Here is a 16,249-nt window from a genome sequence, read left to right as displayed (position 1 = left end):
TTTTCCCTTTGGATTTGTGTTGCCATGGTGACCAGACGCAGGGATGGGCAACTATTTCAGTCTCTGACCTTTCTAAGAAATAAGAGAAAGGATGATGAGAAAAAGGAGTCCCTTTCCCTTCCTGTCACCTCTCAGCCAGCCCTCCCACATCCTCAGTCTGCTTCCAAGGACACTTTTTGGGCCTGGTAGGGCAGGCAGTGGGTTAACTGTTCAATTTGAGGGTCAGAGCGGGAAGAGCTGAAGTCTGAGGCAGATCTGGGACCCTTCAGGTATGGTAGTGAGTGTGGGGATGGGGGCCGATAAGAGCCGTATTGGAACCTATATTCCCATATGACTGAACAGGCCAGTTATACTGAGAAGCTCAGGGACTCAACTCAGACCCAATTAGTGAAAAAGAAGGGGTCCCGTGTGTGTTTCTTATGTTTTTTTCTCGGCCACTTGCCTCTTATTCCAGGACAGCTTTTTTTTTTTTTTTGGACAGCTCTTTTGGAACACAATATAGACCAGTAATTCTTTTGTTTGTTTGTTTCTTGCAGTAGGGTTACACTACGTAATCCAAGCTGGCCTTGAACTCACTATGGAGCCCAGGTTAGCCTCAAATTTACAGCAATTCTCCTGCCTCAGCCTCCCAAATGCTGGGATTACAGTTGTGTGCCACCATGCCCAGGAAAGATTTGCAAGTGGGCAATTTATAAGTGTTTTGGATTCAAGACTCCACTATACTCTTTAAAATTGCTGAGGTTCCCGCCCACCGTGTGTCTTGTCTTCCCCATCAATTCATCATGTTAGAAATTAAAATAGAAAATCATAACAAGAATACACAAGCTCACATTCCATTAACAATGATGTTAGAAAGATGATGTAATCACGTCACACTGGAAAACTTCACCGTACAATTTTGAGATAATGAGCAAATAGCATGTTAGCATTATGATAAAAATGCTCTTGACCTGCAGAAGTTCTTGAAAGGACCTTAGGGACCTTCCAGAAATCCACAGAACACATGTGAGAGCCATTGCTGAGGATCATCACCACTACCTTTTTTCATGATTCACATCTGTTGATTTCCTTTATTTTTTATTTCCTTTATTTTTATTAAGAAATTATAAATGCTCATCTCCCCAGTGGTTCTGTCCCCCAGAGAAAACCAGACAACTTCTTAGGCTGCGTACCCATTTTCCCTGCCTCTTCTTTTTTTAGTCAGTTTTTTTGAGGTGGGCTGGAGATTGAACCCAAGCCTCCCATGTGCCAGGCAAGCTCTCTACCATTGAACTATACCCCTGTACCTTTCTGGTGCTCTCTGGGGCTCTACTAAGCACCCTCCCCAGGCAGCTTGCCCATGTGTCTCTTGACCCTCCCTTAAATTAAAGCCCTTAAACTAGGGGTGCTGGAGCATACTTATAATCCTAGCACTTGAGAGGTTGAGAGGGGAGGATTAGGAATTTGAGGCCAGCCTGAGCTAATAGATCATGCCAAGAAGAGGGAGAAGGAGGAGAAGATGGAGAAGGAAAAGGAGGAGGAGGAAGAGGAAAGAGGAGGAGAGAGAGAAGGAGGAAGAAGAAGAGGAGGAGAGGGGCCGGGGAGATGGCACAGTAGGATAAGCGCTTGACTGGCAAATGCAAGGATCTGAGTTCAATCCTCGGTTCTGCAAAAAAAGAGGAGGAGAAGGAGAAGAAGAAGAAGCAGCCCTCAACAGTCCCTGTCCTCTGCCAGCCTCTTTACCCCATCCCAAGGTTTCCGGGCCTTCTGCTTTCTTTTTCCATTACCAGAGGACTTTCAGTTCTGGGAGAGACTAATTTTTCTCTGCCTTTTCTTTCCCTCCCTCCCTCACCAGCCCCTGCCATTTTCTCACAGGGGTTAAGGTAGGAAATCGTGCTGTCTGGGTTGTCCTCTTACCAGAAGTACTTTACCTATCACTCCACACATCAACCAGCCTGCAGTAGGCCAGTGTCTGGGACAGGAGAGCACCACTGGGGCATAGGTGTCAACCCAGTCATACTCTTTGGCAGCCTATTGGGTGGGAGTATGGATCTGAAAACTTGATGCCCCCAGACACAGATACCCTTTTCCTAAAAACCCCCAACTTGATCTCTTCACTCTAAACCCCTGAGTTCTGTTAGCTGCAGCCGCAAGCCTCCACCACCATATCTGGCACATCTGTCTTGACCACATTTCCATTGCCGTCGAGGTAGAGAAGGGAGAGAGGTCTTCGGGCAGTGGGCACACAGCAGGAGGTGCCTGCAGGCGAAGGGTTGTTGGCTTTGAGGAGGTTGAAGACTGTAGAGTGGAAGGAGGCAGCAATCCCGGGGCTGCCCGCCAGATGAGGGGGGCACTGTCCACTGCAGTAATTTAGCTGGTACCCCTCTGGCTGTAGGATCCAGTCTCGCCATCCAAGTTCTTGGAAGTCTACATAATAGTCTCGCCTACAACATAAGAGGGTCTCAGGCTCACAGATGGGGGTCCTCCTCCTGGTCCGACCTGCTCCAGGCTCGTAGGGGCGAATCTTAAGCTCCAGAAAGGGACGGTGGTATGCTGCTGTGTCCAGGCGCTGCCTCGGTGGTCCCGCAGCAGCTGTGCCATTGTCTTTGAGAGGTCTGCAGTCCAACTGGAGTTTCACCGTCCCAGACTCTTCACCCCTCAAGCCACCAGAGGGCAGAATCAAGGCGTGCCAGCCGGGAGCATTTATTTGGTGCTCCGCCAGGAGAGCAGGCAACCTTCCGTGCCTCCTCCCTGGGCTCCGCTGGAAGATCCTCAGGTGAAGAGTGCCCGGAGGGGTGGGGAGAACATGCAGCCAGAGGCGGGCGTGGTACAGGTGGTGGGACTGAAGGGTGGACAGCTGAAAAGTGAGCATGGAGCTGCAGGTGGAAGTGGAGGAATCTAGAAAGACAGCAAAAAGAAAGAAATGTGAGCAGAGGTGTGAAATTCCCCAAGCCTCCAGCTGGTCTCCCTCACACCACCAGAGGCAGGATGCAGGATGCCTGTGTCCTTGTAACCACTCTCTGCCCAGCTCCTCCTCCTCCTCCTGCCACACCCTGCTCCCTCCACCTCCTGTCAGGCTCTCTTCTCCCTCCCCCTCCCACCTGCCTCCTGCCTGTCTCTCCTCACCCACCTGTGGTGGTAGCAAAGCTGATGACCTCCTCCCCCTTCCTTGGAGCCACAGTCCCAGGCTGCAGTCTCAGGACGGCTCTGCTCAGTGCTGCCTGAGGTGGAGGATGAGTTATTCTGGGACGGCTGGTCAGGTGCAGCCCCTTGAGGATCTGTTGCTTGGCTAGCTCCAGCACCAGAGCTCGTTCTGCTTGAAGTGCCAGTGCTGGGCCCCCACAGGATGGGCATGCAGATCCTGCACCCTCTACCCACACCAGTGCCCACAGCAGCACCAGCCAGAGCTGGCCATTAAGGAGTTCCATGCTCCTGGTGGACGGTCCTGGGTCAGGAGCTGAAGATGACAGTTTCTCTTCTATTGAGTTTGATTGCATTGAAGCCAATGAAGGCACAGCAGTGGCCAGTGTCAGTGCCACAGCTGCCTTCGACCAAGGGTAGGGCCACTTCTATGACCTGGGACTCAGAAAGGCTGAAAGTGGACTGTCCGATGGATAGCTAGGTTTGACCCTCCAGTTCATGACTGGCTACTGCCCTGAGGCCTCTTTAGAGCCAACCACCCGGGACTCCCCCACCTCGTAGTCGCCCAGTGGACCTACCCCCTGAGCCTTAGGATTGGTTGGCTGTGCTGCCCATCAGGTCCCTGCAGGGGTGGAGGTCCCCCCCTCAGCTCGGGTTTCACCATCTGGCTGTGGTGGCTTGAGGTAGGGGTAAGGGGGCAGCAATGTGGACATGCATGATGCAAGAAAGAGGATGATTTCACATGCTCAGTTCCCAAGGTCTGGGGCTCTGAGGAGGGGCTGCATATGTGCCAGGTGGGGAAGGGCAGTTTCCCCCAGTGTCTGGTCTATCTAGCTTGCTCAGGTGTCATGCTGCAGCAGTTTCCATGAGGCAGCTGTGGATTCCAGTGATTATTTCTCTGGAGCCTCTGGGCCAGAAAGAGAATGCTGGTCTTTATTTCTAACGGGGGTGGGGGGCAGGACTGGGGGTGGGTAAGAGGCTGGGTGGTGGTGGTAAGAGAGTAGAGTCCTCTTACTCAGGCCAAGGTGGAAGTGCTACAGGACACTGAAGTCACCCCTTGTTCCTGCCTGTGCTGGCTGCCCAGAGTCCAGTTGGACTGCAGTGCAATGTGGAGGAAGGCCAGGGCAAGAGCCGGGGGACGTGCTCCTGTGATGACTGGGGAAACCCAGAAGGTGGGGGTTGGAGTGATGCAATCTTACAGCAGGGCAGAGTTCAGCCATCCAGGCTGGCAGAGGGCATGCGACTTGGGAGGCCCTGTACCCAGGTACTGTCTCTCTTTCAAGGCATTGTAAGAATTGCCTACATGTGAAGCATTCTAGAAGAGGTGCCAGCCAGCCATTGTCAATGAAGTTAGGAAGTGGGAGGCTTAAGGGCTTTTAAGAATGAAGCAGCAACCTTACTTCCCAACCTCAGCCTTCCTCACCTACTTACCATCCATTCTCTTTCATATGCTAAACATCTGGGCTCAAGCAATCCTGCTGCCTCAGCCTCCTGAGAAGCTGGAAACACAAGCATGAGCCATGGTCTCTGGCCCTCACTCACTTTAAATGGGAATAGAAAATGGATGGGCCTCAGGCTAGCTTTCTCCCTCATGGCCCAGTTTCTTCAAGAAGCTGGAGGAGGTGTCAGGGAGAAAGCTGTGGGGAAAGAGTGTGATTTAGAAGTGTGTCCCTATTCCACTTATTCATCTTTTCCTTGTTTAGTTGGTGGGGCTGTCAGGAGAGCCGGAGACCTGGAGCCAGGAAGGTGGGTCACCCTGAGGACTGAGCTTCAGTACCAGCAGCGTCCACCATGTGGCAGCGCGGTGCCACTGGACAGCAGCTGGTTTACAGCTGACCAGAGCTTTCCAGAGACAGGAAGAGACTGCCGAGGCAGTAGAGTAATGGCAGTATGCCTCACTCTCTTATTCTGGGGACCCTGCCTCCCCCACAGGAGGCAGGGAGGAGCCAGTTCTCTCCTGTTCCCTGTTACCACTGCCAGAGAACAGAGGCTGTTCTCAGCTGCATCCCTGCTACCTTCAGTGTTAGATCTCAGCACGATGACACGTGGCACCGCAGCTTAGTGATGGTGCCAGGCTCTTCCTAGAAATTCAGGGTGCCATGAGGTGGGGAGGAACTGGAGGGGTCAGTGAGACTCTCAGACGCTGCTGTCCACCCCGCATTTCTCCCCAGGCCCCAGACCAGCCCTCTGGCCAGTGTTTTCCCCAGAGCCTAGAGCCCAGGTGAGTGACTATGAAACTGCAAAGTGGAGGTATCTGCCAGTGGTGGTACCGAGGAGGGCTTACGGGTTGGTGCCAGGAGACAGGGGAAGTAGCAAGAAGTGGCTGTGGGAGTCACTCAGCCCACCTCTCCACAAGCTCTGTCAGGTGCCCCCAGTTTCCAGCTCTTCCCACCCCCTTGCTGCTGTGCCAGGCCTGGCCCTACCTCCCCACTGACACTTACGTCAGAACTCAGCTATAAATACGCTTTCAGTATCTTAGTCACTTCTCCCAAGAAGCGCTCCCAGGTTATAAATACCCCAGCCATCTGCCTCACTGCTGCCCGCCATCAACTTGGTTGGGGGCTGGGGGTGGCAACAGGCTTGGGGGTCGGTAAGGAAGTAGAAATACTTATCTCTTCCCTGAAGGAATCTAGAGCCAGGGCTCAGAAGCTCAGGAGGAAAATGTCTGGAACAAGACAGACCAGCTCTTTCCCTTTTTTCAAGAATCAGAGCTAAAAAGGAAAGGGAATAGTATGGATCCCTTGCTTATTTTAAAATATGCTGTTCTGTTCCTCATGGATGTTCTGAATTAATTTTGATCCTTAAAAATATTGCATTCAGATATTTCTTATTTTGATTATTCTCCTCCTTAAAAGTTTTGGCCCCCCAGATGAGCATCTTAGTTTGCCTTAACCCAGTCTTTGTCTTCAGAACTAAAGCTGTAGTTGAAGGGAAGGAGATTTGGTCTCAAAGAGGGGTGGAGTGGGGGATGCAGGCAGAAAGAAGAGAGACACCAGAACCCCTGCCTAGGTGAAAGTCTCTTCAAGTTAAAGGTTGGATAACAGATATTTTTTGTTTGTTTGTTTGTTTTATGTATTTGGTATAGAGTCTCATTGTGCTGCTTGCAGCTTGGACTTGTAGTGATCCTCCAGTTTTCAGCCTCCCCAGCACTGGGATTACAGGTGTGCACCACAACAGTGGCAGGCTCAGTGCTCCTGAAGGCGGGGCCAGCAAGGAATTTGGTCGTCCTTGTGCTTACGTAAGCAGGCACTTAGTCTGCTGAGCTATTGAGATTGGATCTCACTATATAGTTTTTGGTTTTTTTGAGACAGGGTCTCCCTATGCAGTTTTAGGCTGGCCTTGAGCTCACTTTGTAGCCCAGGCTGGTATCAAACTTGCAATGAGCCTCCTGTGTCAGCCTCCTAACTGCTGGGATTATAGGTGTGCACCACCATGCCTGAAGTTCACTATGTAGCCCAGGCTGACCTCAAACTCATGGAGATCTACCTGCCTCAGCCTTCTGAGTTCTGGGGTTACAGGTGCATGCCACTGTACCCGGAAAAAGTTGGATAATCCTATGGGCTTCTAAGTCCTTAGAAGTTCCCTTTCTGGGGCTGGGGAGATAGCTCGGTAGTCTAAGCACCTGCCTGGTAAGTGCAGTGACCTGGGTTTGATTTCTGGTACTGCATGCTGTGCCGGCACACTCCTGTAATCCCAGTATTGTGGGGGCTGAGACAGGAGGATTACTATGAGTCCAAGCTGTGTAGTGAGACCATGTACCAAATAAATAAAATATTAAAAAAAAAGAAGTTCCCCTTCAGGATTTCTCCTCTAGCCCCCCCCCCCCATTTCAGGGACCTCTTACCCTGCTGGGAGGGGTTATAAACTGAGCAAATACAGACATCACGTTCCCAAAGGACACATGGGCTTTGCGCAAACTCGGCCTTGGGCTACAGACAGTATCGACCCCATGGTCCAGCCAAAGGGGAAAGGCGGAAAAAGGGCCAAAGGTTAAAGAACACCCATTCTCAGAGCAAATGCCACCTTTTCTTTGTCCCAGATCTTCGTCTCCCTGTTCTTCTGAACAGGCTCTTGCCAGTTCCAGCTGGCAGGCAGGACTCCTGGAGGGAACCCCGGAGGTTGGGGGAAGGCGAGCCAGAGGTCCTGGCAGGCAGCTATGAGCGTGCCTCAGCCTCCCACCACATGTGTGTCCACAGTGTCCGCTTACTTGATGATTGATGATTGATCTGTCTTATCTCTTCAGCAATTATAGAGGGAAGAGGAGGAGAACAAGAAAAACGAGTTCTTTATTGGCCATGAGACCATCAAATGATGACTCTGGGAGGAAGGAGGGGGCCTGAGGAAGAAGAGGAGGCAGCCTGGGGGAGGAAGAGGTGTGAAACTAGGTGGATACAATATCTCAGCCCTGAGGACTCTGTGTGAAAAGCAAGAGAGGGCGTCCAGACTGCGTCATCTGGGACATTAGTTTGAGCCCTGGCAGGAAATAGGGGAGCCCTTAGCTATCTGTGTTTGTTTCATTAAGGTGACTCAGTGAAGAAATTATTTACAAAGGATCTAGACAGAGCTAAGGGAAACAACAAAGGATGTTGACACGCTAGGGACTAGGAAAGGGGAAAGCAGTTAGGATCCTCTAGTGTTGACAGCCTCTCAGAACCTAGGCAGAGCTAGGCCTGTGGAGGAGGGGAGGCAGATGGGAGCTGTGCAGACACACCACAGCCACAGTTGCACAGAAGCACGCACATGGGCCAAGGGGAGCAGGAATAAGATACACCCTGTTCTTACCCTTCTGTTTTCTGCTTGGGTCTCCCTTTAGTCAAACCCAGCAGGAAGTCAGGGTGGGGAAGTTCGGGTGATATGGCTCAGGTGAATCAGCCCCCAAAAGGCATGTAGCAAGGTAAAGAAGGATGAGGAGTAGATGAGGGTGTGCAGAGAGCACTGGCATCCACCTGGGCAAGCAAGAATGGAAGGACCTTAAGACGCAGAAGCAGATGACAGTCACCTTTGGAATAGTGATTTAATGTCTGGTGAGTCCAAGGAAGGACTCTGGCTGGCCAGAAAGGTCAGGGGAGGGAGTCGAATGAACTCGTCCTGGTGTGGGGGCCATCAGGTGGAAAGGGGAGGGAGACTTGGTGGGTGGTGGGGCTGATTTTGGATGAGTTAAGTGTGCCATGGCTTGGGACCCAGATGGCATTGCCCATGGTTAAGGGAATCAGTCCCTGAAGTGGGTTTGTGCATGAAGGAGCTGATGGATAAACTAAGCCCTGGGACAGAGATTGGTGGCCGTGAAAACAGTACCATGACTGTTCTTACTGTAGGGCTCCCGACCTTGGAGGTTGCTCAGGGAGAGACAGTCCACATTATGGACAGAGGCATGAATGGGGTCCTTCCCTCTTGAGAAAGGGCACCTCTGTGACATCATATTTGCCCATCCTACCTGGGGGTGCTACTATCAGACACAGACTAACTGCACCCACAGGCTTCTACCACCATGTCAGGTATGTCAGTCTTGACAATATTGCTGTTCCTATCATAGTAGAGTAGAGACAGGGGCCGTTGGACTGTGGGCACACAGCATGAGCCCCCTGCTCCAGCGGCTGTGTTGGCTTTGAGAAGATTGAATACTGCAGTGTGGAAGGATGCAGCAATGCCAGGTATGCCTGCCACATGCAGCGGGCACTGCCCTGTGCAGAAGTTCATGGCATAGCCTTCAGGTTGGATGATCCAGTCTTGCCAGCCAATCTCACGGAAGTCTACGAAGAACTCTTGTCGACAGCACATCCTGGACCCTCCCTGGCAGTCAATGCCTCGTCGGCGAACCCGGTGCTTGCTCCCAGGTCTTACTCGAGCTGCCACGAAAGGCCTATGGGCAGTATCACTCATGATGACTGAGCTCTGGGCTACCTGGCCTTCGGGCACCAGCTCCAGGGTAAGGTGCCCCTGGCTACAGGCAGCCTGAGCTTCAGGCCCTAGTGTGAGCTGGTGCCAGCCGCTCACACCCACCTCCAGCAGGTGCTGACTAGCTATGGTGAGGTTGGTGTCGTGTGGGCTTAGTGCAAAGACCCTGACATTTATACTCCAGGTGCTGTTGGGAGGGAGCTGCACAAAGAACATGAAGCTCGCCTGGCGGATCTCCATGCCACCAGCAGTCTCATCAGAGGAAAAGTGGAAATTGAGACGAGTCTGGTTGATGCTGGAGAAGCCTGTGGACACAAGAAGCCGCAGTCAGTATGGTTTTCTAAGTGTCAATTCTTCTTCTTCTTCTTCTTCTTCTTTTTTTTTTTTTTTCCTATTTTAGGGAAGGGTCTATGGGGTATTAAGGGTTTCACTACTAGATTGGACTTGCAGTGATCCCCCCGTTTTACAGCCTTGCAAGATCTGGGATTACAGGTGCGTGCCACCATGCCCAGTCTCAATTGCCATCTCAGCGTGCCCCAAGGGTGGGGCTGGCATGGCAGGCCTGGAGATTGAACCCCTGGCCCCTGTGCCTGCTTGCAGGCACTCTACTCCGCTGAGCTATTTGGTCAGCCCTCTAAGTGTTAATTCTACCATTCCTTTTTTTCCTTTTGATACTTGGCACTGAATCCAGGGGCTCATGCTAAGCTATATCCCTTGTGTCTCTACCCTTTTCTTTGCTGGGGATTGAACTCAGAGCCTTTAAGCTGAGTTACAGATCCACACTCCTCTCTTTTTATTTTGAGACAGGCCCTCACTAAGTTGATAAATTGCCCAGACTTGGCTTGAACTTGTGATTTTCCCGCCTTATCTTCCTGAGTAGCTGGGATCATGTGTGCGCCACCATGCTCTGCTTCTTTTTATCACCACCATCCGTGAACTCTCTGATGCCTCCGAAATTGCTTTGGTTTGAATACATTTCCTGAAGTTCAAGTGCTGGAAATTTGATCCCTGCAGAGGTAGTGTGGGGAAGTACAAGGTAACAGGGGTGTGAGAGTCATGAGATCAAATCCCTAAGGAACAGAATAAGCCTTTATCCTGGGAATGGGTTCGTTATAAAACATGAATTCAAGAGCCCACACTCTACCTCTCTTGTGGCCTTCTACCATGGGATAATACAGCAAGAAGGCCCTTGCCAGATGCTGCCCCCTAGTCTCCAGAGTTGTGAGATAATGCATTTCTGTACATTATAAGTTAGCTAGTTTGTGGCACTCCATTGTAGCAGCACAAAATGGACTAAGACATTTGGGGATAAGAGTGAAATGTTGCTATAACAAATACCCAAAGACATGGAATTGGCTTTGGGAACTGGGTAACGAGAAGACTGAAGAATTTGGAGGAAAATCTAGGAAAAGCCTGGATTGCCATGAGCAGAGAAAGTATTAAAGACAATTCCAATGAGAATGCAGAAGAAAAGAACTGTAAGAAAAACCTGACACTTCTTAGAAATCTAGTGGCCATGATCAGACTGTTGGTAGAAATATGGATGGGAAAAATCCATTTTGCAGGTAGAAATGAGAAATATCTTATTGGAAACTGGAGTAAAGGCCATCCTTGCCACAAAGTAGCAAAGACCTTGGCTGAAGTGTGGCCATGTTCAAGGATTTTATGGAAGATAGAAATTAAGAGTGATGAATTTGGGTGTCTCTTGGGAGAAGCTTGTAAACAAAAGGTCGAGGAGCTGTGTGACTTCCTAAAACTGCATACTGCCAGATGGTGCAGGCCTGTAATCCCACCACGCGGGAGGCTGAAGCAGGAGGATTCCCCCAAGTTTGAGGCCAGCCTGGGTTACGTAGTGAGTTCAAGTCCAGCCTGGAGTCTATGGCAAGACTCTGTTCCCAAAAAGAAACCAGAAAACAAAACAACAACAGCCCTGTGTAGTGTAAAGTGAGAGAAAAGAGAAATTATTTAAAGGTGGAATTTATAATTAAGAGGAGTCAGAATATAGAGATGTAGAAAACCTCAGATGCACCATGTAAACGCTGAAAAAGAAGCTGGATATAGTGATACACACCTGCAATCCCAACATTCTTGGAGATTGAGGCAGGAGGACTGCAAGTTTGACCTCAGCCTGGGTAACTTAGAGACCTACTGAGACCCTATCTCAAACAAGCAAATGTGCAGAAAAGAGCAGCAGGGTATACAGAGGACATGGTTTAGTATACATGGTACTGAAAAATTAAAAATAAAGAAGTATGAAAAAGGAGGATTCTAGAAAGAAAATCAGGAGTATGGCCTAGCCCCACCCTTTGATAAGGAAATCAATGGATAGAAGGGAACCAATAACTTTTTAATTTCTTTTAATCTTTTATTTATTTATTCAGTACATGGTCTTGCTTCACAGCTTGGACTATTAGTGATTCTCCTGTCTCAGCCTCCCCAGCACTGGGATTACAGGCATACACCATTGCGCCTGGGGTTCCAGGGCTGTCACAGCATGAGGTACTGGGGATCCAACCCAGGTCCTTTCGTTTGCCAGGCAGGCACTTAGACCGCCAAGCTATCTCCCCAGCCCACCAGTAGCTTTTTTTTTTTTTTCACATTTGGAAAAGTTTTATTGCATTGTTTCCACTTGGAAGCACTGACTGAATTGAAAAGAGGCAGCGTGTTCCACCTTGGGAAGGATCACAGGGTGGGATTCCCCTGACCTAGGTTTGGACTAAACGAAACTCATCCCCGCCCCCACTTAAGCCAAAGCAGAAAGGGGAGGTTTGTGGCAATTGCTTAAAAAAACCAAATCAGTGTGTGGAATTCAGGGATCATTGGTGGTCCTTGAGTTTTGGTGCCCTTTCCCCCAGCTTGTGACCTCCTCAGAGGAACCTAAGCCAGGGGTGCCCCCCATGCAAGGCTGGCTGTTCCCTGTGGTAGCGCTGCAAAGCCCAGCCAGCAGATGCCACCCGTCACCCTCAGGGACATGCACAGTCTGGCCAGGGCAGGGGTTGCCTGCCCCACGCGAGACGCGGGTCTGTGATGCTTTCCACAGAAGCCTGGACGTCTCCGAGGGAGGGAACACTGTGGGGAGGTGTGGAAGTGTGGGGACGCAATGAAGGTGCATGGAGCTGGTGTGAAACTGCCTGTCTTCCTTTCTGATTGTATAAGGGCATTCTGAACTAGAAAACTGTCCTTCCTCTGCTTCCACAGAATCCGAACCCAAGCGCGGCCCCTCACCACCGCCTCTCCCAGCCCACCCATCAGCACAGGCGGTGGCGGTGGTGGCGAGCTTGTGGAGGAACACACGTGTCCACGGGGAGAGGTGCCGTCCCATCCTGCCGTCTGGCTCTCTAGGGCCAGCGGCATCTTCCGCGACCACCAGTAGCTTTTTATTTATTTATTTTTTTTTTTCAGAACGGGGGGTTGAACTCAGGCCCTTGCACTTGCGAGGGAAGTGCTTATTCCACTGAGCCATCTCCCCAGCCCCACCAGTAGCTTTTTAAAGAGACAAAAGGAGAACGACTAGACACATTTCAGAGATGCTCCAGGCTTTGTCTCCCATCACAAGCCCATAGCTCTATGGGGTTCAGGGGATGGGCCATGGGCTCTCTCCATGAGCTCAGTGCCCAGGTCTGCCTCAGAACGCTGCTCCCTGAGTTTCAGAGAAGTTTTGGGGTGCAAGTCATCCTGCTGCACCAGAGGTCACAAGCAGAAAGACTTAACACATCCCTGTCGGGCTAACTGCAGGAATACACAATACTTGGGCTATAGGACCGGGGGCGGTAGCAGCCCTCAACTAGATTTGAAAGGCTCCGTCTGCTGGAAACTGGCCACAGGGCCAGGGCAGAGAACCTCCTAGTAGAGCAATGTGCGGTGGAACTGTGGGTTGGAGCCACTGCCGAGTCCTCAGGAGGCCCAGTAGAGCTATGGTGGCCCAGCTTCCCCACCCCCAGGCTGTCCCCTCACCCCAGGCTGGAAGAAATGTAGAGCTACCAGTGTGCGGCACCAGCTGGGAGAGTTACAGGCCTGAGACTCCAACTCTTGAGAGTTGTTCCATGGGCTGATCCCAGCACATGTAGAAATGTGTGTATGTGTGTGTGGGGGGGGTATTGTGGGGTGTGTGTGTGTGCAGGACATGCTGAGGCCTTGTGTCCAGAAGACAGCATATGGAATCAGATTATTCTGGAATTTAAGATTTAGTGTGGTTCACCCTGTTGGGTTTTTTGGACTTACTTGAGGCCTTCTTTCCCATTAAGTTCACTTTGGAATAGGAATGCCTACCTGTGTTTGTTTCACCCTTTTTTTTTTTTTTTTTTGGTATGTATTTGGTACAGAGTCTCACTATGTAGCTCACAGCTTCAAGCTTGGACTCGGAGTGATCCTCCTGTTTTCAGCCTCCCCAGTGCTGGGATTACAGGCATATGCCACTATACCCCAGGCTCTGTGGGGCTGGCGCAGCATGTGTTGCCAGGGATGGAACCATGGTCCCTGCACTTGCCTAAGTGTGGCTAGGCAGGCTTTTTTTTTTTTTTTTTTGCAGAACTGGGGATTGAACTCAGGCCCTGAAACGCTTATTCCACTGAACCATCTCCCTAGCCCCTAAACAGGCTCTTTAATCCACTGAGCTATCTTGTTCCTCTTGATTTGTCTTGATTTGTTATTAGAACAAATGGAAGCCCAGTAGTGTGGTAGCCCATGCCTGTAATTCCAGCACTCAGGAGGCTTAAGCAAGAGGATCACATCAAGTTTGAGGCCTGCTTGGGCCACGAAGTGAGTTCAGGGCCAGACTGAACTGCGTAGTAAAATCCAGTCTCCAAAAAAAGAAAAAGAGAAAGCTAAAAGAAAAAAAGAGGGGCAGGGAGATAGCTCGGCAGTCTAAGTGCCTGCCTGGCAAGTACAAGGACCTGGTTCAATCCCCAGTCCCACATGCTGTGATGGCCTGACCTGGGCCCACTGAACCGGCCACCCAGACTGGGCATGGAGATGCAGGTCTGTAATGTCAGCACTGGGGAGGCTAAAAACAGAAGGATTGTGACAAGTTCAAGCTGCCTAGAGACTCTATATCAAATACATAAATTTAAAAAGAAACAAAGAAAGAAAAAAAGGAACAAGTTCAGAGTTTAGGGCTAGCCAGTGATGGTGGTGCATATTTAATCCAGCACTTGAAAGACTGAGGTGGAAAAGTCACCATGAGTTTAAGGCAGGTGCTGGCATTGTAGTGAATTCAAGCTCAGACTGAGCTACATAGCAAGACTCTGTCAGAGGCATGGGGGAAGATCCTAGGGCTCTCGGGATGGATTATTTTCCATATGTTATAAGGATAAAAATGAGGAGTCAGGGGTGGAAGACTATGGTTTGAGCATGTCATCCATTTGAAAACTTTTTTTCTCCCTCCACTGAGGATTGAACCCAAGGCGTTTGCGCTGAGCTATATCCCTAATCCTTTTTTTTTTTTTTTAATCTACTATTTGTTATCTTGAGTCTAGTCCTTAATCACCCAGGCTGGGACTGAATTTACAATTTTCCTGCCTCAGTCACCCAGGATACTGGGATTCCAGGTATGTGTTGTCACCCCTGGCACAAAGTGTCCTTTTTATTACAGAAATCCAATTAGCTTTATAACTTCAGTTTAAAATACTTCAAAGGCTTTCCATTGCTCTTTGGTTAAAATAAAAACTCCTTAACATAGAAAACCTGTGTAATTAGGCAGCCTGCCAGTTAGTTACCACACTCTAACTATACTACCTTTTCTCTATTCCTTGAACTCACCAAACATGGACCCATTTTACAGCCTTTGCCTCAAATGTAATTCCAAGAATTCTTCTTCCCCTGAAGCACTGAGGATTGAACCCAGGACCTCACACATGCAAGTCAAGCACTTTACCACTGAGCCTTTTTAAATTTTATTTTGAAAGGGGTCTCACTAAGTTGCTCAGGCTGGCCTCAAACTTGTGATCTCCTGCCTCAACCTCTTGAGTAGTGTGGCTTACACGTGTTCACCAGTGTACCTGGCCTCTTTCTGAGTTTTTTAAATTTACTAGTTCCTTTCCCCGCTTCTTCAAATGCCCTCCTCAGGGGTACTTCCTGGACTGCCCTTTCTATAGTAGCCTCCAATTTAACTTCTGTCTCTGTAATGCATTCCTCCTCTTCCTAGACAGGATCTCTCTGGGGAGCTCAGGTTGGCCTTGAGTTCACTTCGTAGCTCAGGCTAGCCGTGAACTCATGGCATCTTCCTGTTGAATCCCCCCAGGTGCTGGGATTACACACATGCTGCATTATCCTTCTTAACTATTTTGAGCACAAATGTCACTCTGGGCAATCATCTGTTAGCGCCTACCTCTTCCCTCTCTCCAGCCGGAATGTAAGCTCCATGAAGGTGAAGATTGTTTTTGTACGGTCACCACTGATCCCTGGTACGTGCTCCTTATAGGCACTCAAAAATCATTTGTTGAATGGCTTTCATTTCTTTAGTTCTTTTACACCAGCATTAGAATCATTGTCCAAAAACTTGGATGAATCATAAATTTGTGGGTTTAAAAGCTTATCAGTGAATAAAGTCCAAATGGCTTTTGAAAGCAGTTAGAAGCCCATGATGAGCCAGGTGTGGTGGTGCGTGCTTGTAACCCGTGCTACCCAGGAGGCTAAGGCAGGAGGATCATGAGTTCAAGGCTGGCTTGGGCAACATAGCAAGATCTTATCTTAAATACATAAATAAATAAATAACCATTATGGTTTGGCTTTAGTTAACATTTATTTAATATATTTTATATATGTATATATCTTAGTGCTGAGGATCAAAATGAGGGCCTTACACATACTAGGTGAGCACTCTACCACTGAGCTACTCCCCCAGCCCTAGGTGCTCTTATTTTTTTATTTTGCAAGTGAAGAATGTTTTACTCAAGAGACTAAGGCCGGAGCATTGCTGTGAGTTCAAGGCCAGCCTGAGCTACATAATGAGTTCAAAACTAGCCACAGCTAAGTAGCCAGACTCAGGGCTGGTGAGATAGCTCAGCACACCAAAGTGCCTGCTTAGGAAAGCTTAGGCAAGTGCAGGGACCCCGGTTCCATTCCCAGCACCACATGTCGTGGCTGAGCTGGCAATAGAGTCTGGGGCATAGTGACATATGCCTGTAATCCCAGTGCTGGGGAGGCTGAAAACTGGAGGATCACTATGAGTCTGAGCTGCGTAGTGAGACCTTGTAACCAAATACATTATGATAAATAAATAGCCAGACTGTCATAT

General features: G+C 49.7%; 2 protein-coding genes across 2 annotated transcripts in view; both read right to left on the bottom strand.

The window, feature by feature from the left end:
* Positions 1-1,660: 1,660 nt before the first annotated feature.
* On the bottom strand, positions 1,661-3,626 carry Inhbe (inhibin beta E subunit). The gene is made up of 2 exons (XM_004646999.2): positions 3,110-3,626; positions 1,661-2,877 (listed from the first exon to the last, which is right to left on the bottom strand). The coding sequence occupies exons 1-2, from the start codon at positions 3,474-3,476 to the stop codon at positions 2,117-2,119; spliced, it is 1,128 nt and encodes a 375-aa protein (XP_004647056.2). The 5' UTR covers positions 3,477-3,626; the 3' UTR covers positions 1,661-2,116.
* Positions 3,627-8,115: 4,489 nt separating this feature from the next.
* Positions 8,116-16,249, bottom strand: part of Inhbc (inhibin beta C subunit) — a 24,950-nt gene continuing 16,816 nt past the window's right edge. The window contains exon 2 of the mRNA XM_004646998.2: positions 8,116-9,320. Coding sequence (XP_004647055.1) covers positions 8,581-9,320 — 740 coding nt within the window. The 3' untranslated portion in view covers positions 8,116-8,580. The remainder of the gene's footprint in view (positions 9,321-16,249) is intronic.

Source organism: Octodon degus, unplaced genomic scaffold, assembly GCF_000260255.1.
Source record: "Octodon degus isolate 3935 unplaced genomic scaffold, OctDeg1.0 scaffold00286, whole genome shotgun sequence".
NCBI lineage: Eukaryota > Metazoa > Chordata > Mammalia > Rodentia > Octodontidae > Octodon > Octodon degus.
The sequence above is the reverse complement of the archived record's forward strand: the minus strand, read 5'-3'. Positions and strand labels throughout refer to the sequence as shown.

Bases quoted from the DNA above. Each gene is read 5' to 3' on its own strand.
- Inhbe (XM_004646999.2), bottom strand. From the start codon at position 3,476: ATGCAATCAAACTCAATAGAAGAGAAACTGTCATCTTCAGCTCCTGAC. The intron at 2,878-3,109 runs GTGGGTGAGGAG...CTGTCTTTCTAG, and splicing joins CAGCTTTGCTACCACCACAG to ATTCCTCCACTTCCACCTGC.